Genomic DNA, 27,254 nt, shown 5'->3' with positions numbered 1-27,254 from the left:
AAAGATTTTTGAAACTCTTGAAAACAGGACATTTCAGTAAGAATAATTGAAACTGAACTAGTTTTGAGAATAAAAATTAAAGATTAATTACTTAAAACATTTTTAGAATTTCTCAACTTTTTTTCTATCAGATAATAAATATTATCACTTAGAATTCCCTTCCTCTTTCCTCCCCTTTTTTCTCATTACACAAGTAAATGCTAATTGCTTCTACTAGAAAATTAATTTGGTCCTTGAATAAGAGGAAAGAGAAATGTATTTTTGAACAGTTAGCACATTGCCAGCATAGAAAGAATAGTTTTTAATAAAATGTTTGTTTTTTTCTCCTTCCTTTGTTAGTACTTCAATTCAAGAAGTTGCCAATTAGTTCTTGGAGCTGGTGCGCTGCAGGTTGTTGGACTAAAAACAATAACTACAAAAAATTTGGGTATGGATTCTTGCATTTAGTTTCACATGCTGAAGTGGTTACAATGATGTCACTGTACTCACTGTGTTTTTATTATATCTGATGTTTTCATGGTTCTGAACCAAAGACTCTAAAAGTGGAAATGGCATTTCACTCTTTTATGTATTATCATAATAGAAAAATTAACCTTGGGGAAAATTTTATGAGTGATTTCCACTTAAACAAGTATAAGTTATTTGGAAGTTGTATTACTCTTAAGAAAATGTTAAGATGTAATGTGTATGAAGTATGTTGGTGTGAAAGGTATCTGAATGTCAGAAGAGGTCTATTTGTTCCATTATTGTCTTCATACTGGTAATGCTCACCATTTGAAAGCAGGTTAGTCATTATATTATTCAGTGTCAAATTTTTTTTTTAAGCAAAAATCAAATCTGTTGCCTTCTGCCACAGTGCTCTGCGTTTATAAAATAAACTGGATCTGTATAAAATTAACTGATATTTTCTACTTCATATGATTTGTAATTGAAATCAACTAATATCTCTTTGTGTTTCTTTATCATATATCCACTTCCTGGATGTTTTAGCTCTTTCTTCGAGATGTTTGCAGTTAATTGTGCACTACATTCCTGTGATCCGGGCTCATTTTGAAGCTCGACTACCACCTAAGCAATATAGCATGCTTAGGCATTTTGATCATATCACTAAGGTACTTTTTCACACATTTTCTATTGAAGTTTCATGACTTTGGATCCACTATTGTTAAGTATGTTTTAGATGTGTCCCAGGGACTTTAAAATACAATATTATTTCTCATTACAGGACTACCATGACCACATAGCTGAAATATCAGCTAAGCTTGTAGCGATAATGGATAGCTTATTTGACAAGCTGTTATCTAAGGTAATGATTTATAGAAATTATTAGGCTTTGCTTAGGGGCACTATGACTTTCCATTTTCTAGAGAATCCTGTATAACTAAGATGTGATAAAAGAATCTAAATTTTCAGAAGAATATTTATGAATTGGTAAAATTTTTAAATTATTTTGAGGAAAATATGAACATCTACTGAGGCCAAGGCCACAAATAGTTGTCTAACCCATAGTTGTCTAGCAAATCATATTTTTCAGGGTTTAGAAAACTAATCAATAAAATGTTTAGGTTTCCCAAATAATTGGCATTCACTTTCTAAGCAGCTCAGGGGAAAAGAAAAGATGATTCTAAGGATGGTAGAAACCCTGTAGAGAAGTATTTTTATGTTAATCAATTTCAATATTCATTTTTTGTGTTCTTTTCATTCCCAGTTTATCATTCAATGAAGTAGTAGTCCCCAAAGAATTCTCTATTACACTGAGAAGGTGTCTTCAGAAAACTGTCTTTTAATCAGCCTTAATCATTTTTACCCTATTTCTCACTCTTTTCCTTTCCCTAAATTTTTTAATCCATGTCTTAGGGAGAAAGCACTTTACACTTGAAAGTGTAAAGGTTTATTCTATGTAGGCTTTTTGCCCAAGATCATATTTGGAATAACCTTACTAAGCAAGGAACTTGATTTGCTTTTCCTTTGATTTGCTTTTCCTTCTATTTGCATCTTTTGGATTCATCAATGGCAAGAATAGCAGGCTCATAACAATCAAAACAACAAGATAAAGTGGTGCCCATTCATTCACATAGTCATGTGCCTAAAAGTGCTTAGAAAATAATATTGCATTTGTTCAATAGTTCTCAAGTTTTGGTCACTGGATCCCTTTACATGTTTAAAAATAATTGAGGACCCCAAAGAGCGTTTGTTTATGTAATTTATACTTATTAGTAAGTACCATATTAGAAATTAAAACTAAATTTTTTTTTAATATAAGAATACACAAACACACTTTCTGTTAGCTTTCAGAATGGTGATACTATCACAAGCCATTTGAAAATCCCCACTGTTCAATCATGAGCGAATGAGAATTAAAAAGATAAATAAATCTTAGTATTATGAAAATGGTTTTTACTTCCCGATTCCTTGAAAATGTCTCTTGACTCTCAGGATTCCCTAGAACACACTTTGAGAAACTCTGATGTAGTTGATAATGTGTATGTTTTGTTTCACTTTTAAGAAGCTTATGGAGTTTATAATTATGTGCAAACATTTCTATACTATGTTATGCCTATTAAATTAGTTTCTATTTTTGTATGGAGAAAAATTATTGTTTAGAAAATTTCTATTTTCTTGAGTGCCAAGATCAAGCTAAATTCAGAAGAAATTCTTTTCCAACAAAGTTTCTTCTGATATGTAGTATTCTTCTGTGTCTGAAAGTCAAAAACACATCTTGTCTGCTTTCAAGTTTACTATCCTAGAAAGCAAAATGGTGTAATAGTGTAGGATAAAGTAAATGTTAAATAGTGGAATTACAGATGAAATAGAATATAATGAAGCAAAACCAAAAATGTGCCAGGACTTTCCAAACTCTGACTCTAATTTGCCAATTTGGTTATCACAGAGGTTTTGAGTAAGAATTACAATAATGGCTAGACTTTTTCCTATGAAAACTTATTTTATTTTTTAAAGTTTTCCATAAGGAAAAAGATTATTATTATTATTATTTTTTTTTTTTTTGCAGTTTTTGGCTGGGGCTAGGTTTGAACCCACCACCTCTGGTATATGGGGCCAGCGCCCTACTCCTTTGAGCCACAGGTGCCACCCAGAAAAGATTATTCTTTCATGAGGTTTCATATATTTTTCACCTCTGCTTAACAGTTTTTTACAATTTGCTTTTTTTGCTAAAATATTTTATAATAAATTTGAGGTATTATGGTGTTTCATTTCTAAATAATTAAGTATGCATTTTTTAAAATGAAGAACACATTCTTACATAGCCACATTACTCTTATGACACCTAATAAAGTTAACAAAAATTCCTTAACATCATCATCTAATACCTATTGTTTAAACTTACTAATTGCTCAGTGTCCTTTTACAATAATTTATTTAGAAAAAGTCTCTGCCAGACTTTTTCCTTTCTTTCCTTTCCCTTTTTCCCTTTCCCCTTTCCTTACTCTTCTCCTTTACTTTCTCTTCTTCTTTTTCCTTCCCTTTCCTTCTTTTTTTTGGTGACAGGTTCCCACTCTCTTGCCCAGGTTAGCGGGCAGTAGCATCATCCTGGCTCACTACAGCCTCAAACTCCTGGGCTCAAGCACACCCCCTGCCTCACCCTTCTGAGTAGCTAGGTGCACATCATACTTCTGCCTAATTTTTTTGTTTTTTGTAGACATGGGGTCTCACTTTGTCACTCAGGCTGGTCTCAAACTCTAGCCTCAAGTGATCCTTCCATCTTGGCTTCCCAAAGTGCTAATCAATGAGCCACTGTTCCTGGCCTGTTTTTTGACTTTTTAATGATGGCCATTCTGACAGGAAAAAAGTGGTATCTCATTGTAGTTTTCATTTGCATTTTCCTCATGATTAGTGATATCTTCTTGTGAAAAAATTCTGTTCCTGCCTTTTGCCTATCTTTGAAAGGGTTTTTAGTTTTTTTCTTGCTGATTTCAGGTCTTTATAGATTCTAAATGTTAGTCTTTTATCAAATGTATAGTTTGCAAGTATTTTCTCCCATTCTGTAGGTTGTCTATTTACTCTGTTGATTATTTCCTTTGTTGTACAGAAGCTTTTCAATTTAATTAACTCCCATTTATTTATTTTTGTTGTTATATTTGCCTTTGGGGTGTTAGTCATAAATTCTTTGCATAGGGCAATGTCTAGAAGAGTTTTTCCTATATTTTCTTCTAGAACTTTTTTACTTTTCATGCCTTAGATTTAAGTTTTTAATCCATCTTGAGTTAATTTTTGTCTGTTGTAAGAGATAGAGATCCTTTTTCATTCTTCTTTGTGTAGCTATCCAGTTTTTCTAGCACCATTGCTTCTCTGCCTTATAGTTAAGATCAAGTACAATTTTCCCAGCCATTTATTGAAGAGAATGTCCTTTCCCTAGTACATGTTTTTGTCTGCTTTGCCAAAAGTCAATTGGTCATACCTATATGGTTTTATTTCTGGGTTCTCTATCATGGTCTTTGTCTCTACTATAGAAGTACAGTATCATGCTGTTTTGGTTGTTGTGACCTTGTAACATAATTTGGAGTCAGGTAATATGATATCTCATGTGTTTTTTTTTTTTTTTTTTTGGCTTAAGATTGCTTTGGCTATTTGAGCTCTTTTTCTTTTTGTTCTATGTGAAGAAAAGGATTTCTTTTGAAGCTTAGGATTATTTTTCTAGATCTGTGAAATATAACATTGGTATTTTGATGGGAATTGCATTGAATCTGTAAGTCACTTAGGGCAATATAGACAATATTATCTGCTTTTTAATTAATGTTAGTCTGCTAGTAGATATATATGTGTGACATCTCATTGTGGTTTTAATTTACACAATTACAAATACGTGGAGCATCTTTTAATATGCTTTTCATCCATATGTTTTCTTTAGTATCAAATTTTTGCTCATTTTAAAAAATTGGGTTATTCATCTTATGAGAGTTCTTAGATACAAGTTCTTTATCAGATCTATAGGTTGTAAGTATTCTCTGTGGTTTGTCTTTTCATTTTGTTAATGGTGTCAATCAGTTTTTTATTTTGATGATATCCAGCTTATAATTTTTTCTTTTATTGTTCATACTTCTTATGTCCCACCCAAAGAAATCTGTGTAATATTCTCCAATATTTTTGGTTAGGCATTTTATTGTTTTAGGTTTTATAATTAAGTCTATGATACATTTCTAGTTGATTTTTACATATAATGCAAAGCATAAGTCAGTGTTCATTTTTTGATAGTTCTAGCACTTTTTGTTGAAAAAACTTCTTTCTCCCATTGGCACCTTCATGGAAAATCAATCACCTACTTTTGTATAGATCTCCTTTTTTGAATCTGTTCTGTTCCATTACTGTCTTTATACTAGTACCACCCAGGTGTCCTCAAACTATGGCCCGCGGGCCACATGCCATCCACCTAGGATATTTATCTGGCCTGCTGGGTGTTTTTACTGCTGTTGCCTCTCCTTAGCAGCTGACTTGTCTCGGGGCCCGCAGTCCAGCCTCCCAAAGGTCTGAGGGACAGTGAACTGGCCTCCAGTTTAAAAAGTTTGAGGACCCTAACTATTATAGTGTTATTGAGAGTCTTAAAGTAAGGTAATGTGAATCCTCTAATATTGTTCTTTTTCAAAATTGTTTTATCTATTCTAGGTCCTTAGCTTTCCCCCATTTATATTTTTTAAGTTTCCTTTTCTTTTTTTTGAGACAGAGTCTCACTATGTTACCCTCCATACAGTGCTGTGGCATCACAGCTCACAGAAACCTCAAACTCTTGAGCTTAAGCAGTTCTCTTGCCTCAGCCTCCCAAGTAGCTGGAACTACAGGCGCCTACTACAATGCCCAGCTATTTTTAGAGATGAGGTCTTGCTTTGGCTCTGGCTGGTCTGGAACGTGTGAGCTCAGGCAATCCACCTGACCACAGTCTCTCAGAGTGCTAGGCTTACAGGAGTGAGCCACCTCGCCCAGCCTCCCCAATACATTTTTAAATCAGATACTACCAAAAAGAGTGCCCAGACTCTGTTTGAAATTGCATTGAATATATATTTAATAGGTCTATTTGGAGAGAATTGACATCTTAACATTAGTGAGTCTTCTCATTCATACTGTATATCCAGTGTTACAGGAGCCAGCTTGTACCTTCTAGCCAGAATCTATTTTGTGTATCTCTTCCCAGTTCCATATTCTGTGGCATCACATTGATAAGCTGAAATTGGCCATGGTGTAATATTTACACTACAGAAATTAACAAATACTACAAACCAGGGCTTTTGCCCCCAAGAGTCCTATTTATCACACATTACTTGGTTTATCTTTATTTCCTGAAGTCTTTAATTTCTCTCATCAAAAATTTGTCATTTTAAGTATAAATATATATTGCACATAGTTTGTTAGGTTTTATCCCTAAGTAGTTTTAGTTTTTGATGCCTTTGTAAATGATATTTTGTAAGTTAAATTTCCAGTTATTCAATGTTAGTATATAAAAATACTATTTATTTTTCTATGTTAACCTTTATATTCCACATACTTGCTAAACTTACCTTTTAGGTTTAATGCCATTTCTATAGATTGTTTCGGATTTACTGCATACATAAAAATCATGTCACCTGCAAATAGAATTTTGCATCTTTTCCAATTGTATGCCTTTTATTTTTTTTTTTCTTCACCTTATGGCACTGGTTAGGACCTTCACTACAATGTTAAATAGAAGTGGTAAAGCAGACGTGCTTGGTTTCTCCACTTTTGGGTCAAAGTGTTTAGTCTTTAACCATTGTCTATAGTGTTAGCTGGATGAAAGGGAAAACCATTATCCTAAGGGAAATACCTAAAGAATGGAAAAAACAAAGCAAAACACATGTACTTTTTTTTTTTTTTTGGAGACTGAGTCTCACAATGTTGCTGTCAGTAGAGTACTGTGGCATCACAGCTCACACCAACCTCAAACTCCTGGGCTTAAGCAATGCTTTTGCCTCAGCCTCCTAAGCAGCTAGGACTACAGACTCCCACCACAATACACATACCTATTTTGTTAATCTACTCACAAATTGAATGGGTACTTGAGTTGCTTCTGCATCTTAGCAATTATAAATTGTGCTGCTATAAACATTTGAGTGCAGGTGTCTTTTTGATAAAATGACTTATTTTCCTTTGGGTAAATACCCTATAGTGGGATTGCTGGATCAAATGGTAGGTCTACTTTTAGTTCTTTGAGGAATCTCCATACTATTTTCCAAAGAGGTTATACTAATTTTCTTTCTTTCTTTTTTTTTTCCAGTTTTTGGCCGGGGCTGGGTTTGAACCCACCACCCCCAGTATATGGGGCTGGCGCCCTACTCCTTGAGCCACAGGTGCCACCCAGTTACACTAATTTTCAATCCCACCAACAGTGTACAAGCATTCCTTTCTCTCTGCATCCATGCCAGCATCTTTTATTTTTGGATTTTTTAATAAAAGCCATTCTAACTAGTGTAAGGTGATATCTCATTGTGGTTTTAATTTGCATGTCCTTGATAATTAGTGATGCTGAGTATTTTTTCATATGTTTATTGGTCATTTGTCTACTTTTGAAAAGCCTCTGTTGATGTCTTTTGCCCACTTTTTATGGTGTTGTCTCTTTTTTCTTTTCAGATTTGCTTGAGTTCTTTATAGATTCTGGTTATTGGCCCTTTATTGAATATTTAACTTGCGTATATTTTCTTCCATAGGTTGCCTATTTGCTCCTTTGATTATTGCTTTAGCTGTGTAGAAGCCTTTTAATTTAATCAAGTCCCATTTATTTATTTTAGTTGTTGTTGTGATTACCATTGGGATTGTCTTCATAAATTCCTTGCCTAAGCAATTATCTAAAAGAGTTGTTCCAGCATTTTCTTCTAGAATTCTTGTAGTTTTGTGACTTACATTTAAGTCTTTTATTCATCTTGAGTTAATTTTTGTTGGTGGTAAGAGATACAGATCTTGTTTCAGTCTTCTGCATGTGGTTATCCAGTTTTCTCAGCACCATGTATTAAATAAGACTTATTTTCCCCAGTGTATATTGTCTGCTTTGTCAAAGGTCAGTTGGCTATATGTGGATGGTTTTATGTCTGAGTTCTCTGTTCTGTTCCTTTGGTATTTTTTATGGCAGTACCATGCTGTTTTGGTTATTGTAGCCTTGTAGTATGGTTTGAAGTGTGGTAATGTGATGCCTGCAGATTTATTCCTTTTGCTTAAGATTGTTTTGGCTATTTAAGCTCTTTTCTTATTCCAAACGAAGCATTGAATTATTTTTTCTAGATCTGTGAAATATGACATTGGTATTTTGTTGGAGATTGCATTTGAATCTGTGAGTCAGTTTGTATAGTACGGACATTTTAACAATGTTGACTCTACCAATCCATGAGCATGATATATTTTTCCATTTGTTTGTGTCATTGGCACTTTCCTTCCTTAGTGTTTCATAGTTTTCTTTGTAGAGATCTTTCACCTCTTAGGTATTTTATTTTCTTTGTAGCTACTGTGAATGATATTGAGTCTTTTATTTGATTATCAGCTTGAGTGTTATTGGTATTAGGAATGCTACTGATCTGTGTACATTGATTTTATAAACTGAGACTTTGCTAAATTTATTTATTAATTCTGGGAGTATCTTGGTGGAATCTTCAGGGTTTTCTAGATATAAGGTCATATTGTCAGCAAAAAGCAATGGATTGAACTCTTTTTTCCCCAATTTGGGTACCCTTTGTTTCTTCCTCTTGTCTGATTGTTCTGGCTAGGTCTTACAGCACTATGTTGTTTAGAAGTAGTCTTCTTCAGGGGCGCCTGTGGCTCAAAGGAGTAGGGCGCCGGCCCCATATGTGGGAGATGGTGGGTTCAAATCCAGCCCCAGCCAAAAACTACAGGGGGGGGGGAAAGAAGAAGTAGTCTTCTTTCATTTCTTAGTGGTATTGGTTTCAACTTTTCCCCATTCAGTATGATGTTGACTGCCAGTTTGTCACATATGGTTTTTGTAATCTTGAGATATGTTCCTTCAATACCTAGCTTGTTGAAGATTTTTATCATGAAAGAGTGCTAAATTTTGTTAATGCTTTTTCTGCATCAATTGAGATGATCATATGGCTTTTTTTTTTTTTGCTTCTGTTTATGTGGTAATCACATTTATTGATTTTCATATGTTGAACCATTCTTGCATCCCTGGGATGAATGAAGCTCATTTGGTCGTGGTGAATTATCTATTTGATGTCCTGTTGAATTGGTTTTCTAGTACAGTAGAACCTCCATAGTTGACCACCTCCCTAAATTGACTTAATTTCATGTCATGTACCACATGTACATATCAATACAGTATGTCTATTTCCTTATATTGACCGTCTACATATGTTGACTAGTATGTTACAGTCTCTTTGAGTTTTGAGTTCTGAAGTTGCTGTGAGCTAGGCTGATAAAACCTCTCTAAGTTGACTTTATTGAGGATTTTGACATCTATATTTATAAGGGATGTTGGTCTGTTGCTTTCTCTTTCTGGGGTGATGAAATGTTTATAAATTAGTGGTAATAGTTGTATTAACTATGAATTTATTAAAACCTACTAAATTGTATATTTTAAAAGAATGAACTTTATGGTATATTAATTATATCTCAAAGCTGTTGCTAATAAAAATAGGGGATATTTAATATATTTCTAGGCTGGAGACAACTGCTTGGTGGTCACAACTTTGCTTTTACTTTATTTAGTCCAGTCACATGGTGACTTCTACATAATTCTTCTATAACAGTATGTTGGAACTCACCTCATTTTAATAAACTATATAAGATTAGTATATTTAAAATATAGTTGCTTAGCTCAAATTTATCTTTTAAATTTATTTTTTAAATAAAATGGTATATAATTTAAGCTCTGTGAATTCTAGAATGTAAGCCAAAAGGTGATCATTTACTCAGACCAGTACACTGTTCTATGTGTAAGAATAGTAAAATGAATTTACCTAAGTTTAAATTTTTAGCATAAAACATTACAGAAAAGTCTTCATTTACCTTAGTGTTAGGGTAAATATGATCACTATATTGACCCACCTACAAAGTAAAAACATATTCTTTTTTTTTTTTTGTGGAGACAGAGTCTCACTATGTTGCCTTAGGTAGAGTGCTGGGGCATCACAGCTCACAGCAACCTCCAATTCTTGGGCTTAAGCAATTCTCTTGCCTCAGCCTCCCAAGTAGCTGAGACTACAGCACCCGCCACAATGCCTGGCTATTTTCTGGTTGCAGTTGTCATTGATGTTTAGCTGGCCCAAGCCAGGCTCAAACTCGCTAGCCTCAGTGCATGTGGCTGATGCCATAACCAGTGATGTAACCACTGTGCTATGGGCCCTGAGCTATGTGAACATATTCTTAAAAACATATTTGAAAAATAGTCTGTTAATTTAAAGGGGCTACTTCTTTGTGGTAAGACATTTAAAATTTATTCTTAGTTATTTTAAAATGTACCCTTGCATTATACATATCAGGTGAGATCCCACCAATCTCTCTCCCCCCTCCCACCAATCACCCTGCCCCTTCCCCTCCCCTCTTCCTTACCTTGCTAGACTATATTTGTTTGATCTTTCATATGAGTATGTAAATGTTTATATATTGGTTTCATAATAGTACTGAGTTCATTGGATACTTTTGTTTCCATTCTTGAGATACTTCACTAAGAACAATGTGTTCCAGTTCCATTCAGGTAAACATAAAAGATATAAAGTCTTCATCTTTTTATGGCTGAATAGTATTCCATGGTATACGTATACCACAATTTATTAATCCATCATGGGTTGATGGGCATTTGAATTGCTTCTATGACTTGGCCATTATGAACTGGGCTGCAGTAAACATTCTGGTGCAAATGTCTATGGTAAAATGATTTTGTTCTTCTGTGTAGATACCTAGGAGTGGAATTGCAGGATCAAATGGAATGTCAATTTTTAGTTCTTTGAGAATTCTCCATACTTTTTTCCATAAAGGTTGTATCAGTTTGCAATCCCCCAGCAGCGTAGAAGTGTTCCCTTCTCTCTACTTCCACGCCAGCATCTGCAGTTCTCGGACTTTGTGATGTGGGCTAATCTTACAGGAGTTAGGTGATATCTCAAAGTGGTTTTTGATTTGTATTTCTCTGATGATTAGGGACAATGAGCATTTTTCATATGTTTTTGGCCATTCATCTATCATTTTCAGAGAAGTTTCTGTTCAAGTCTCTTGCACACAAAGACATGGGGTTGTTTGCTCTTTTCTGATTATTTGAGTTCTCTGTAGATCGTAGTTACCAGACCTTTGTAAGAATCATAACATGCAAAAATCTTCTCCTATTCCAAAGCCTGGCTGTTTGCTTTGTAGGTAGAATGGTTGTATTGCCCTTAGCTGTGCAACAGCTTTTTAGCTTGATCAAATCCCAGTTATTTATTTTTGGTGTTGCTATAATTGCCAGGGCATGCATTCTTCCTCATAAAATATTTTCCTAGGCCAGTATCTTCAAGTGTTTTCCCTTCACTCTCTTCTAATATTTTTTTAGTTTCATATCTTAAATTTAAATCTTTTATCCAGTGAGAATCAATTTTTGTTAGTGGTGGGAGGTATGGGTCCAGTTTCAGTCTTCTGCAAGTGGCCAGCAAGTTCTTCAGTGCCATCTGTTAAATAGAGATTCTTTTCCCTAATGCAAGTTTTTGTTTGGCTTATCAAAGATGTGGCTGGGTTCATCTCTAGATTCTCTATTCTATTCCATAGAGCTTTGTCTCTGTTTTTGTCAGTACCATGGTGTTTTGGTCACCTGGTACTACAAATTTGTAGTATAACCTGAAGTCTGGTAACGTGCTGCCTTCAGATTTGTTTTTATTTCTAAGAATTGTATTGGCTATTCAGAGTTTTTCTGATTCCATATAAAACGAAGTGCTATTTTTTCAAGCTCTTTAAAGTATGACATTGGTGCTTTGATGGGGATTGCTTTGGGTAGGATGGACATTTTAACAGTATTGATTCTTCCCAACCATGAGCATGGTATGTTCTACCATTTGTTAGCATCTTCTCCTGTTTATTTTCGCAGGGTTTCATAGTTCTCTGATCGTTTATGTCCTTTGTTAGATATATTCCCAGGTATTTCATCTCCTTTTGCACTACTGTAAAAGGAAAAGAATCTTTGATCGTATTCTCGGCTTGACTATTGGTATATGTCTTACCACAAAAAATAAGTAAGCAAGAGGTGAGGGCTATGTTAATGAGTTTGATTTAAGCATTCCACATTGTATGTCAAATCATCCACATTGTACCCCATAAATGTATGATTTTAATTTTGCATCATCATTGCATCATCATTGCATATTAAGCCACATTAGTAGCTGATACTTTTTTGAGTACTTACTTTGTATCAAGCACTATTTTGTGTTGTTATGAGTTATTTTTGTAAATCTTCATAGTTGCCCTTTGAGGTAGGAAAATTAAGTAACTTGCCCAACATCACATAGATAAGAATTGGAGAAGCTGGGATTTGAATCCAGAAAGTTTCTTTTGAGTCTGAAACCAGTCTATGTGTTCTTAGTTGCTAAGCTTTTATATTAGCTCTCTCAAAATAGATTAGGATTATGGAATGAAAGGTTCTCAAGATTTATGTGAGTTTTGCAGATTACAGTTGAAGTATAAGCTTCAGTGCTATACCAAAGTTGGACATGTGGAAGTATAAAAAACATATGTCTCTGAGAACAGTGGAAACAGTATGTAATCCAGAAGACATGAACATTATTCTCATTATTTTTTCCTACCAGTATGAGGTGAAAGCTCCCGTTCCTTCTGCCTGTTTCAGGAATATTTGTAAGCAAATGGCCAAAATGCATGAAGCTATATTTGATCTCCTTCCAGAAGAACAAACACAAGTAAGTAGTAATTCCTAGAACTACTTTTGCATACGTGACATGTAATATCCATGCAGAATTGGGGTACCCTCATGCTTTTGGCACATGTGAGCTTAGTTCATGTTTCAGTATTGACTATCATTTTTTTAGATTGTTTTATTGACTAGTGGAATATGGATAAAAATTTTTATTTTCAAAGTACCCGTTGCTCTGACAAGCCAAAGTTACAACTTTACTTATATGGTAAGCAGTTCTAAAAAGCAGATTTTCAATTTGCCCATTATTATAAGTCCCAGAGTCTTATATCATTCATCATTGTATTATTAGTTTGAAAATCTGAGTTAGCATTTATCAGTGAATATCAAAATATGTTACTCACTGTGATTATAATCCAAATCATATATGGGAGGAATTAGTGATGGAGTTATTAATAAGATTAACTTGGTCTGCTTTATCATTAATTAGTATTTGTTAGATCAGCATGGGTAATCTGTACAAACCAGGAAAAAGAGCAAAACAGAGAAGAGTCTTTAGCATGCCTCCCCTACTACTATTTACTCTCTACCTCTACTGTATTTCCCTACAAAAATATTACCACAGAGTTCTCTTCAGTGACATCTCTCCTCTCTACACCCCTTATTTCCCTTTCTAGAAACCTTGAAGGTATTAATATTCCCTTTTTTCCAGTCTTTACCCACTTTAAGCTTATTCCCTTTGTAACAGGTGAGCCTAGTTACAGAATGATAATGTTCGTTATGTAATACAAGCATCATTGCTGTATGACTAATGAAGTTAAATTTCACTGGGATTTTTGCTGTTTAGATAAGTATATTTAGATTTGTCCCTTAATTGGTTGACTGCTTGGAAATGGTACTTGGGAGCAGAGTGGGGTAGGATTCTTGGTGTCTCTTACCTACTCTTGCTTCTGCTGGCCTCCTTTCCCATGCCATCTCATACTTCTGTCTTGCACTAGCTGTCACCATTTTCCTTTATACTTGCCTGGGTTTTCATTAATAATACTAACCTCATGATTAAATATCACCCAGCTTCTTTGAGGGTCACTAAGGACTGAGGGGGAACCATAAGATATGGAGCACCCACTAGGGTCTCTTTTCTCCTTCTCATTTCTTCCTTCTAAGTCATCGTTTTCATCCTCCATCTCTGACCACCTGGATTAGCTGAGTTATAATATTAGAGCAAGCCAGCTCCAGGTCAGGGAGCTAGGCACTCAGGTACTTCATCTGTTTTTATCTGCATCATAATTTAAAGGATACTGTCAAAGCTGGACAAATGTTTTAGGTTTTTATGTCCATATTGCCACATGAATATCAGTAATTCCACAAAATTTCCATTAATTATATATATTTTTCCCATAGAAAAGATATACTTTACAAAATCATTTCCATAGATTATATATAATTTTAGGCCAGGTATTTCCCAAAGAAATATTGGGCCATTGCATTAAAAATCTGCATGCAGTGATAATAAAATAATTTGAAGTAATTTTACTAGTTTAAAAGTATGAAGGTATCTTTGTCTCTGTCATTGTGAATTTATTTTTCTGTATCAAGTTCTTACTTGAAAACATCTTGCAAAATTTTCTACTGCTTTTTTTCTTTTTACCTCTCACAGTTGACCATACTTACATATTCAACAGGAATTCTTCCAAGGTACAGAAATGTAGTCTTACTGCTAAAAATATTGCTAAGAAAGGAAAAAAGAGCTTTAAACCCAACCTAGAAGAAAAATCATAGTAAAATAGTGATGAAATACTTTCAAAGAAGCAGTTTGAAAGTATATGATAAAGCAGAAATTTGGTTTTTTAAATACTTTCTCCAAATAATAACTGAGATACTTACACCTTCTGTTTCAGTAGAACTTTAATTTAGTTTTATTTCCTTTCCAGATGTTATTTTTAAGGATTAATGCAAGTTACAAACTCCATTTGAAAAAGCAGTTATCTCACTTAAATGTGATAAATGATGGAGGACCTCAAAATGGGTATGTTTAAACATTTTTACCACATACTCGCATTTTAGATTATTTTAATGATGGATTTTTATACTATCCTTTTCTGCTGATGTCATACCAGGGACTAAAATCAACTGTTTGCTTTTTTATGGAAATGTCTTTCTATCTACCTTAAAGTTTAAAAATAATCAGTTATTTACCCGACCTTCCATATCTGTTTTGAGGCAGGGTGGATTGGTAACACTTCCTTAGATATTCTGTGGCCTTCCTCTATTCAGACAAGACTCAAGATCTGCTTAGTAGCTGTGTGACCATGTGAAAGTCATTTAACCTTTGTGTCTCATTTATAAAATGATGTGGATAAAATCTGCCTTAATAGCTTCATAGGATTATGAAAAAAAATAAGTGTGCATATGTATACATTTTATTATAAGCTGCTGAACAAATTATATATTACTGTTGAAATAGTATAGCATATAAAAGAGAAAACATAGGATTTAGAATCAGAAAACTTGGGTTAAGGTCTAGTTCTGTCATTTATTAGCTATGTAACCTTGGTCAAATCAGTTCTTTCTGAGCCCTAATTTTTTTAGATGTAAAAATAGTGATGATAATAAAAGTTTCCTTATAGGATTTTTTAAATCCTATAGAGTAAGAGTAAATCCTAAGAGTAAGTAGGTAAAGATATGGGGGGAAAGTTTTACAAAGTATAAAGTACTAATCATTTAGTTACATCTTAATATGATTTCTTTGGTGTGTTAGCTGTGTCATAGATTTTTAGAAATAAAATTTTATTCTCTTTCAAAGGAATTTCAGGTTTAAACTTCAAACTTGTGAGAACACATGAAAAAATGTATATTAGGGTCATAAGTTGGCCCTGCCATTTATAAATAAATAAATAACACTGAATTGATTTTGCAGAAAATTATTTGGAAGCTTCTGTGTGTTGAATCTATCAGCCAAGATAAATTTAGGAGTTTTATGCAAAAATTTGATACTTTTCCTGATTATTCCTTTTCTTTTCAAGAATTATTTTCAAATAAGTCAAAGCCACAGAAAAGTAAAGGACTATATAATGACCACTGAATATGTCTCATCTACATTTACTAATTGTTAAATTTTGCCATATTCTCTTGCTGCTCTCCTACCTCTCCCTACTACCCTGCTTGCTTCTCTTTTTCCAAACATCCAAAAAAGTAAGCTATAGTCATCATGAAATTTAACCCCTAAATTTGGCATGTATGTCTAAAAACAAAGACATTTTTATGCCATTCCTTGACTCCTCCTAAGGAAATCAGTATTAATAACATCACACCAAAGTGCAGTGAGGTATTTTCAACCAGAATACCACATGGGGGTACTGTGCATATTTCCCATTTGATGTCAAGTGATATAAATTATACATGTATATGGTATTTTGAACTTTCTTCTCTTGAAATGATAGTATCATATTAGGAACTTAAGAGACTATTGATACATGTTTACTGTGCCCTAAAGAGGGTGTTATTAAAAAAAGGAGCTAATAGTATTTTTAAGGCCTCCCCCTTTCATACCTTTTTACTTTTATTTCCTATAGCTAAATCTGGGTTGGCTGGCTTTTCTCAAATCAAGAGTTCCGAAGTATCCAAGCTAACTCACTAGCTATTATTTTCTTTGTTAATATAGGTATTTGAGGGTTAGTCCAACCTTAGAGATCCTCACTCTCACATACTTACAGACATAAATTATGTATAAGTCAATTCATGTATGTGAAAGATCTTTGAAAAGTAGAATTCTCTGAAAATTAACTTATGCAGTCTAATCAAGAACATAATAAACTATCTGCATAAAAGGAATTTTTATCTTTAAAAACTTTAGAGAAAATTCTCTAAAAATGTACCTTGTTTTGAGGTAAAATTCATATACCATAAAATTAAAGATTTTAAAGTGAACAATTCAGTGGTACTTAGTGCATTCACAATGTTGTGGAATCACTGCTTGTGTCTACTTCCATAGCATTTTCACTGTCCTAAAAGAAAATCCCATACCTTTTAGGCAGTTGCTCCCTCTTTCTCCCTCTCACCAGCCCTGTACTTTTTCTTTTTAACATGATTTTCTCTATGTTAAGATACTTTTAAAATATGGAGACATATGGATAATAGTATATTCATATTCTTGCTACCCAGAATTGATCATTAACATTTATCATTTTGACTTGAAAATTTGTTTATCATGGTAAAAAAAATGGCATTCAAAAATATTGTATTCTAAATGAAGCTGAAGTACACCTTGACACCCCATCTCCTGTCCCATTCCCCTTTTCTCCCAACTTTTAGGCAACGTTTCCGGTGAATTTGATCCTATACTCTTCTCATCTAATATCTCTGTATCTCTGAAAACTGTGTAGTGCTCTTTTTAATTTACTTAAATGGTATATTACACATATCCAGCTTATTTTTTCCCACTTGACATTTTTGCCTGCTATATAGTATTCTATCATGTCAATCAACCATATTTAAACTATCCATTTCCTCTAGTGATAGATTTCTCAGTGATTACTTTTTTCCATTACAGCCCTACCACAGTGAAGATTCTTACTTATGTCTAATAATGTAACTATTTCTTTAGTATATATACTTCACAAGTGAGGGAAAGCACATGCATGTTTTATTTCTACTAGGTATTGCCAAGGACTGTAGTCAAGTTTACATTTCCACTGGTAGTTTCCCACATTTTACCAACATTTGCCATTAGATTTCTACGTTGTTGCCAGTCTGATGAGGGACAATGGTATCTTTTCTTAATTTGCATTTTCCTAATGGGTTTGCCATCTTTTCATAATTTATTGGTCATTCAGGTGTTCTCATCTATAACTTTTATTCCTATCTTTTATTCCTATTCTTCCCATTTTTCTTAGATGGGGGGGGGTTGATGTTTGAATTTATCTATATGACCTGGTCTGTTAATAATCTGTGGTGATTTCTGTATGTTGTGAATATCTGCTTTTTCTATTAAACAAGATTTGTCAATTTTGATGTATAAAAATATTTTCTATATTCTTGTATACAGTGTAAATAATTGTTTACTATGCATAGATATTAATACTGTTTTAAAATGGAGGTTAGAATAGGTAAGATTTCTTATTTTACATGTACCCAGCTCAGTGATTTCTAAAATGATCCTTTCTTTGTGGGTCACTTCAGTGTCAGTAAAGGAATTACTCCAGGGGTTGGACAGGAGAGGTAACAGCCTCTTTTTCCTAGTAACTGAGGATAACCTATGTGCTCGTTGCCAGGTAACAGGCCATGAACTTTGTAATTTCTTATTTCTAACCTTAGAAGACTGTTGATTGTTAGAGTATTAACTCATTTTTAGAATTTTAATTCAGTTGGATGAAAGTATATCATTCAACATCTATTTAAATTTCAGACCATATTTCTATATCACATTAGAATTTACTTCATTTATTCTACCATTTATTATATACTATTTGCAAGGCATGGATATCTTAAGTAACTGTACCCCATACCAACATATGACTGTTAATGAGTTATAGTCAAACCAAGTTGAAAGCGGAATTTTTTGTTTTGTTTTTAAGTGGTTTTTGGCCGGGGCTGGGTTTGAACCCACCACCTCCAGCATATGGGGCTGGCACCCTACTCCTTGAGCCACAGGTGCCGCCCGAAAGCTGAATGTTTTATCTGGAGTAGAACTTTATTAAAAGAATTTAACTCTGTTTTAATATGCTATTAAGAAATTCAGACTCATTATTTCACAATTTCATTTTAATTATCCATTTATAAAGTACAATTTTTATTTTTTCTAAATGAATACATTAGTTGCATTCATTTGTTCTAAGTTGCACCTATTTGTTCTAAGAATTGGATTGCTACGCTGGGAAATAATTGTGCATAGGGGTGCCTTAGTGTCCTGCCTCTGAGGTATTTTATGGGTGGAATGTTTCATTGCCCTGCAAACATTAATTTTAAAAATTAGCTCCTTTCATAAACAACTGCAATTCTGCTGGCCACGTATTAAACTTTTATATGTACTTTGAAAAAAATTCTCTAACAGTTCTTTGTTTAAAGTTCATATTTTTTCCAGGACCTCAATATACTTGCATTTAAAAAGTAAAACTGCAGTTGAACAAAGTAGTAACATCAAATCAGCATTTATATGATATTTTTTTAAAAGCAGTGTTTCTTTCTTTTTTTAGTGAGTCAAAGGGTAAACAATTCCTATTTATTTTTAAGTAGTTCAGTGTCTGAAGGACACTCGTATAAGCATTAATGTAACAGGTCAGTACTCAAAAGTGTAAATCTTTTCTTTTTTATCATGGTGTTAGAAGGGTGTCCCAAAAGTCATCCCTAAAGTTATCATACATAAGGAGAAAAGGAAATTGTAGATAAATGTACCTTTATTTACAAAATATTCATTACAAAACTTTCAAAGAAATGGCCAACATGTAGAGAATATTTTTTAAATATTTTAGAAAATTTTATAACTAGTATTTTCCCTATGTATGGCAACTTTAAGTCCAAATCTTTAGGGGCAATTTTGGGACACCCAGTATTATTAGTGTCAAATTTTATATCCACTAGTACTTATATGGGTGAATACTAACCTTCTTTTAACTCCTTAGCACTTGGGAAACCAAGACTTTCCTTCCCTGGAGTTTACTATTTTAGTCACACACATAGACACTCCAGTGTCAACCAATCAGAAACATTTTAGTTTAACCTGTTATTTTCTCTGTATTTTAAGAGATACCTGATTTTATTGGAAAGAAACTAACTTCAACATGCATTGGTTTACTCCTTTCCCAAATATTATTGAAATACAGAATATTAAATGGCCTAACTATATGATAGCAGGAATCCTGCTAAGAGACATATATTGACATTAGGCTAAGGTGACCAGATGTCCCACTTTTGGTGGGACAGTCCCAATTTTTAACAATTTGTCCCATCCTGCAGCGTTTTTAAAAAGTCTCGATTTTTGGAAAGAATGCACAAGCTAGGGAAGGCTGGGAGAACAGGAAGGGAATATACGGTTTTCAGCTGCCGTGTGGCTATTTTGCCAGGATATGAGTTTTATATTATTTTTGTTAATTTTATAATGTTAAACTTTAATAATAACAAATAATTCTTGAGAACTGATTATCAAGAACTGTTTATCAAAGTTTGCGTTGTTGTCAGGCCCCACCCCTGTCAATGGTGTCCCGCTTTACCAATGTTAAAATCTGGTCACCTTACATTAGGCCCCTAGAAAAATCTGAATTTTAAATAGTACTTTAACAGCTAGGAAAAGACCAACTGATTATGAGCATTGCTACTTTAATTACCTGAGTATAAGTTTGGGATTTAAAAATGATTTTCTCTTTAATGTTTAGGTTGGTCACAGCCGATGTAGCTTTTTACACTGGAAATCTTCAAGCCTTGAAAGGCCTTAAAGATTTGGACCTAAATATGGCTGAGATCTGGGAACAGAAGAGGTGATGTCATACTGGAAAACTGAGTAGTTCATCTTACCATGGGATGTGAAGATAATCTGAATGTGTATGATTTGAGAACTGAACCTGGAACCTAAAAGTGAACTGTGTGGGGAAAGGGGAAAAGGAAAGTATCAGTGTTGGGAAACTGGATTCAGTGGGATCTACAAGGAATGCCATTTTGGTGCATCCTTCAGTGAGGAGTAATTGATCAGGTGTCTATAATATTTTCATTCTCTCTGGAAACAGACTCAGGTTTCTTTGGACCAAATCCAAAAGAACACATAGCTGTAACACAGCTGTAGTTGACTAGAATGCTCTGTATACTTTATATTAAAAAAATGCTTTGCATTTCTTCCAGTGCAATGAAATTCATATGGTGTCCCACCTTATTTAATGATGGTACAATTTAAAATATTAAAATCTTAGTCATCCTCTGTAGAAAGTTTTCTCTATGAAAGTAAAGCTGTTTCAAAAATTATTTTTTTACAGATCTTTCTATAAAAAATAAACATCTTTTGATTGCTTGGATTTAGGAATTCAATTTTTGTTTTAGTGACCAATGTCAAGTTTTAGGCTTTGTGTGTTGCATATTTAATATTTCTACTACCACCATATGTCGTCTGCGTAAAGCCTTCCAGAACTGTCTAAATACTTGAAAGGCTGATTACAAAGTAATAATTAAAGAATAAGATACTGGCATTTATTTATGCAACTAATTTAAATACTTTTCAGAAGTGGTCTCCAGAAGGCCACAGTTTAATAGCTGTATTTTTATAAAAGTATCTATGAAGGGTTTGGGGTGTTGGGTTTTCTTTTTTTGGCCTCTATTTCTAGCAGAGTTATGAATATTCATATTTTCTGCCTACTTTTGAGTTCTCATTTCAATATTTGAATAACATAAAAATAATCCAAAGGGGCCATACTTTATAAGTTACTTTCAATGTGTGTATGAACAAACACTAGAGAGAAACATAGGCTGCTGTGTTGGGGCCTGAAATAAGGTGATGAGTAAGTTAAGGACTTTTATAATACCAACCTTCAAAATTAGAATCAGCAGCACTCTACAAATGAAAGTGCCTGTGCCTCACCTCACACCAGAAATCTTGCCTAACCCTGTCAGAGTGCCTAATCTCGTGTACAGTGAAATAAGTCTTATTTTGTGCCCCTTGGCTTCTTAAAAGGAAAGCTTTTTTTTTTCCCCATTATCATTACAGAGGTATGTCATTGGTTTTTAAACTATCTGTCTAAAATAAAGCTGTAAAAAATTGCCAGACTTTAAAAGGCAACTATTTTTTATGGTATACAGTGAACTTGAAGTTAAATAAGCAGCCTACTCAAAAAAAGAATAGACAAATTAGAAAATGCAATTGAATCTTAAAGACATACATTGTCTTACCAGAAGACCTGGACTGAAATGTTTATTAATGAACATTTTTCAATTGTTTTAGAGAATTTTTTATGAGGTTATACCCCAAACTACTATTCAAGAGTACAAGGATGTGAAAGAACTACCCTCCCTCTGTCCACCACACCCACTTAGCTGGGAAAAGAAACATCTCTTTGTTTCAATAAATGAAGAGTCTGTGGAAAGCATGGCAGGCATACCAGCTTTTAAAAAATTATTTTAAGAGACCAGATCTCTCTCTGTTGCCCAGATGAGCACAACTCAGTGTAGATTCTGACTCACTCCTGGGTTTAAGCAATCCTCCTGCCTCAGCCTCCCAAATAGCCAGGACTACAGGTGCCCAGCTAACTTCAAAAAAGAATTTTTTAGAGACAGGGTCTTGTTGCCTAGGCTGTCTTGAACTCCTCAAGCAATCTTCCCACCTCAGCCTCCCAAATAGCTGGCTCAAGCCACCACAACCAGCCATCACAGCTTTAGAACTAGATGAAGGTACTAAATACCTTCACATTTAATTCCTGTGGAAATAATAATCTGGTTAAGATTCTTAGAAATGCCAATAACTAGACTTTCTAGGTAATTAGCTAGAGAGATTAAATATTCCAAGAGCAAATCTTCCAATTTATATAGTAACTTTTTAGCAAGAATAAACCATTTTATTTTACCATTTTATAGTTAGCATTATAAAGTACAAGTGTACACAAGTATTGCTTCATCACTTTATTTTTGAAATTATAAGCAATTCAAAATGACCACAATTGAGGCTTCTGTTAAAAGATCTTTCAGCAGAGCTGCCCCAGTTTTAGGATTAAATATTGCACTTTAAGATGAACTAACTTTCAGTATCCTCTTCAAAGAAGGAAAGTATTGCTCCATCAGTGCCTTTTTAGACTAAAAGCATATTGCAGAAAACTCTACTTTAAAAATCAACACTGCAGGGTACAGTAACATAGTAAAGTACCTGCCGATTTTAGAATCCTAGAGAACATTTCACTGTAAGAAACTATTTAGCCCATAATTAGTATAAAGTATCCACAATATTTTTCATTTCAGTGGTCCAAGATGCGAAGGTTTCCAGATACAATCTTGTTCTCTAATACTGCTCCAGGTGGGATGTCAATTCTGTCCCCATGATTTGCAATGATGATAACCGTTCCCTAAATGATATAGAAAACAAAAATTAAGAGTGAGTACTTGAAACTGAAATTCAATTTGATTGTCTTACAACTATCAAGTTTATGTACAACTTTTAGAGCTGAGTAATTATATTTATAAATGATACGAAACATGAGAAAGAACATGTTAAAGAAAATTGTAAAGTGTCCTCCTGTAACAATCGTGGCAGTAATACTAGATTCCTTGCCTCCTTGTCAGAGGGTACAAAGAGTGAGAAGTGGACCCAGTATCACAGCAGAACTGGCCATTTTGAAGGCCTACTTTCAAGGCCATTATCCTTCATAAAGAAATTAAAAGGTGCTTGATTTATATTTACTGATAATATTTTTCATGTCTTGAGTCTGTAGGCAGTATCAGCAATAAAGCTTAATACATGTATTTTTTGTTTGGTTTTTTTCAAGATCTTCATTTAAGTAGCTTTAATTGAAAGAGCTCTTGAAATCTTATTAGGGCACTTTAAAAAAATTACTTGATTAAGAAAAAGCTGTTGTATCTTTGGTTGTGAACTTTAATACCCTATTTCCTCCCTATTTCTTATGCGAGGCTGGAATGATAATCAAAGTACCCAAGTACTACAGTAATGTAAACATCTTTCTACTGATGACAACAGATACTTTTAACAGGAATAGACTATATTTAGTATAAATAAAGTTGTCATTTTGTCTTTCATTCAACTAGTCATTTTAAGTGAGCTAATGCTAATAGTGATCCTATTTTAAAGACTGTCTCATTTCAATAAAATAGTACCAGTTCAATTACCTATTAGTGTTTGCTTTCCATTTGAATGCTGATTACATGAAATTCCTACATACTAATTATGCTCATATTTTAACTAAGTTTTATATCAGTGGAAGGTAACAGTAATACTAAATACTATCGCAACCTATTTCATATGTCCATATCTACTCATTTAAAAAAATGTACCTAATAAACATCTGATACAGTCTAAGAGTAGTCTTTAAGACTTTATGACTAGAAAATGAAACTTGTTTTATAAAGCTGTAAGAAATGTAATTTTCATCATAACAACATACTTTTAATGAAACATTCTTGCCAAATGTCACATCTCCTGAAACTGTGAGGTGATCTAATTCAAGCATATCTGGAATACTTTCAAATCTTCTTAGATAATCTTGAACCTTAAAGTAGAAACAAAAATTATTTCAAAAATCGGTTCACAAAAAGTCAGACATTATATTATTACGATTAACTGAACTGTAAAAATATATGACCAAGTCAGGTCCATTATGGGAAGCACTTATTTATTAAGCACCCACTATATGTTACATATTATGTAGGAAAAACAAGGAAATATGAACATTGTCCCTATAATCAAGCAACTTACAATATAACTGAGCAGGTCAGACATTGAAAAAAAAGATAACCAACATAACCCAATAAGTAGCTCACATAATCTGGAAAAAGAGGAGCTCATCATGGCCTGAAGCAGGCTATAATGGAGCTGGGCTTCAGGTGACAGGTAGGATTCAGAAGTGGAGCACATTTTAGGAAAAGAGCACAAATTATCATTATAATAAATTATCACTATCTTTGCCTCTTTTTTTCCTTAGTCTTACAAGGACTAGAGGTTGTTCTATATGACCTTGCTTCCTATTCTCATAAGAAAACAGAAGTAATCAGAAAACTTCCACTGGCTTCTCTCCACCACCACCCTCTTGCCTTCTAACCCAATACACTCACTGCTTCCCTGCAAGTATTGGGCTGTTTCTATTCCTACATAAAGCCAACCTCTGCACTTTGCCATTAGATCCCTTTTTATGGCCTAGTCAAGGTTTGAGCAATTCTCCCCCTTCAATGTTTTCTCCCTTGTAACTGCATCAATTCCCATCTATGTATAAACATATTATAAATTCTCTCATATTAAACATTTTTTTACTATTCCTTTCTATGGCCCCCATTTGTGTTTCTCTTTAAGGCAAAACTCTTGAATGAGTTTTTTATAATTCATATATCCTAATTTCTTCCTCTCCCATTCCCTTTTAAATTCATGCCAATCAGGGTCTAAAACTGACGTCCTCAAACTACAGCCTGCGGGCCACATGAGACCCGTCTAGGAGATTTATCCGGCCCGCCTGGTGTTTTTGCTACCGCTGCCTGTCCTGCTTAGCAGCCGACTCGTCCCGGGGCCCACAGTCTGGCCCTCCAACGATCTGAGGGACAGTGAACTGGCCCTCTGTTTAAAAAGTTCGAGGACCCCCTGCTAAAACCTCCACCTTGATAAATCTTAATAGTGAATTCTCATTCGTCTTACTTCAGTCAGCAGAATTGTACATACGCTCACTCCCTCTCTCTTGAAATATTTCTTCATTTGACTTTGAGAACACACACATACCTATTTTCTACCTAATTCCTCACACACCCAGGACTAAAAATAGAGTTGGATGGCATAGCAGGACCCCTCAGGCCAACTACAAAGGTTCATTCTATCACACTTTATTAGATTCATAAAATTATAAAGTGATTAAATTTTTTGGATTTCACTTTCAGTGTTGCTTTGTTATAATGTTGACGAAGGGGAGAAAAAAATCAATTCTTGGCCAGGACCACTGTCTTTATGGAGTGGATTTTCTTTGGATATTAAGTATCCCACATCCCAAAGATACGTGTATTAGGTTCACTGGCATGTCTACATGATCCCAGCCTGAACAAGTGAGGGTGTGTGTGTGAGTGCACCCTGTGATAGCATCGTCTCCTGGCCAGGCTTTGTGCTCTGAGCTGCTGGGGTAGGTTCTGGCTACCCTTGACCCTGAACTAGAATAAGCAACTCAATTATTATTTTTGTTCATCTTTCTTAAATATTATGTATAGCTCATATTTCCATGCTTAGTATTAGAAGTGTTTGGTCTTTATTTATTAGTTTGTTGATGTTTTAGTGACCAGAAATAATACCATAGGAACTTTTTAAATTTTTTGGCTGGGGCTGGGTTTGAACCCACCACCTCTGGCATATGGGGCTCGTGCCTTAATATTTTGAGCCACAGACACAGCCCCATACCACAGGAACTTAACTCTTGCTTGTATCAATTAGCAAAAAACTATTTTGTTTACATGTTTCACTTAAAGTCAGTGTCCAAGAACCTAGTGGCAATGCTAATAAGGACTTAACTGTATTTGCTATTGCTCCTACCTGGAATACTTTTCACCCTAGATACCCATGTGTCAGACCCACTCAACTTCTTAATGATAGTCTACAACTACCTGTTAGAAAATTACACCACCACCAACCCACCCCAAACATTACATGTTAGCCATCCATTCCTTATAGGTTTCTCTGTAGCATTTTCCACTACTTGGCTGGCATGATATACATTTGATATATTTATTTATTATCAATCATCCTTACCCCAGGAGAATGTCAATTACTTGAAGACAAAGATTTAGTCTGCTTTGTTTACTGCTAAATCCCTAGCACCTGGAAAACTACCCAATGCATGGTAGGGGCTCAGTAAGTATTTGTTAAACCAGAATTAACCCTTCTGCTGATGAAGTAGTATCAGTCTTAGAAAAAACATAAGATAACAGGTCCTGAAATTTAGGGTTTCTTTTATATTCCCTATAACAATTCATGTTTCAAATGTGAAGTACATCTTTATATTCTATCATCAGTTCTCTTTAAAAGACAAAGATGAAGGAATACAACAGGTGAGCAGTGTAGACTACACTTAAGTACTTCGTCTCTAACTCACGTGTATATCATATCTTTATAATTACACATTTAAGAAATATGAATTCATGTGCATATCTTTATAGTTACATACCTTTGTAAAAGAACTGCCTAATTTAACCAAGGGCACTGTAGGAAATTCCCGCTTTTCACTCATTGTCAGCGATCCTGCATTAAGGCTATAGAGGTTTGACATCACAAGCAAGAGATCTGACGTGGTTTTGACAGGCAGAAAACGGCTCCTGGGAACATTAATACCTAGAGAATTCTCAAAACTTTTAATGGCAGCCCCTACTGCAGTTTCTAATTGAATAACATTCAGGCCTCCATCCAAAGTCTGTAAGAAATGGGTAGAGGGAGAGAACAAAGGTTTTAAACACCTACAACTTAGTTATATGTGGCTAGTTAATATTGAGGAAGTGGTTTCAGAGATCCATTGAAAGAAATAGAATTTTGAGAAGTGCTATTTATCAAGCACCTACTATCTGCCAAGCTCTTACACATACGTGATTTTTTTCAGTCCTAGTTTAGTAATATCATTTCCATTTTACAATAAAGAACCAAAGAAGCCATGCGAGATACCTATGTCCAAATAACACCTCAAGTGTCAGAGCAAAAACTGAGACTGCTTATTTACTTATTTACTTTTTAAAGACTTGAAGTCTTACTCTGTCACCCATGCTGGAGTGCAATGGCATGATCATAGCTCACTGTAGCCTCTAACTCCTA

The 27,254-nt window shown here is 34.3% G+C and overlaps 2 protein-coding genes across 6 annotated transcripts in view; one reads left to right on the top strand and one right to left on the bottom strand.

Annotated features, from left to right (window-relative positions):
• VPS54 (VPS54, GARP complex subunit) overlaps positions 1-21,529 on the top strand; it is a 124,606-nt gene extending 103,077 nt beyond the window's left edge. For 3 of the 4 annotated variants that reach the window (XM_023512093.1, XM_023512094.1, XM_023512095.1), the window contains 6 exons: positions 340-427; positions 991-1,112; positions 1,226-1,306; positions 12,732-12,839; positions 14,725-14,819; positions 20,161-20,790. In XM_023512093.1, the coding sequence (XP_023367861.1) occupies positions 340-427; positions 991-1,112; positions 1,226-1,306; positions 12,732-12,839; positions 14,725-14,819; positions 20,161-20,266 (600 nt within the window). In that variant the 3' untranslated portion in view covers positions 20,267-20,790. Of the gene's footprint in view, positions 1-339; positions 428-990; positions 1,113-1,225; positions 1,307-12,731; positions 12,840-14,724; positions 14,820-20,160 lie in introns of all 4 variants that reach the window. The other variant, XM_003787955.3, reaches the window with a different exon arrangement.
• An 840-nt stretch (positions 21,530-22,369) lies between these two features.
• The window catches only part of UGP2 (UDP-glucose pyrophosphorylase 2), a 56,347-nt gene continuing 51,462 nt past the window's right edge, over positions 22,370-27,254 (bottom strand). For both annotated transcript variants that reach the window (XM_023512054.1, XM_003787954.3), the window contains exons 8-10: positions 26,620-26,862; positions 23,875-23,979; positions 22,370-22,821 (exon numbers count right to left, since the gene is read on the bottom strand). In XM_023512054.1, coding sequence (XP_023367822.1) covers positions 22,714-22,821; positions 23,875-23,979; positions 26,620-26,862 — 456 coding nt within the window. In that variant the 3' untranslated portion in view covers positions 22,370-22,713. The remainder of the gene's footprint in view (positions 22,822-23,874; positions 23,980-26,619; positions 26,863-27,254) is intronic.

This window comes from Otolemur garnettii, unplaced genomic scaffold, assembly GCF_000181295.1.
Source record: "Otolemur garnettii isolate 467f Iridium unplaced genomic scaffold, OtoGar3 scaffold00024, whole genome shotgun sequence".
In the NCBI taxonomy this organism is placed as follows: Eukaryota; Metazoa; Chordata; class Mammalia; order Primates; family Galagidae; genus Otolemur; species Otolemur garnettii.
The sequence above is the reverse complement of the archived record's forward strand: the minus strand, read 5'-3'. Positions and strand labels throughout refer to the sequence as shown.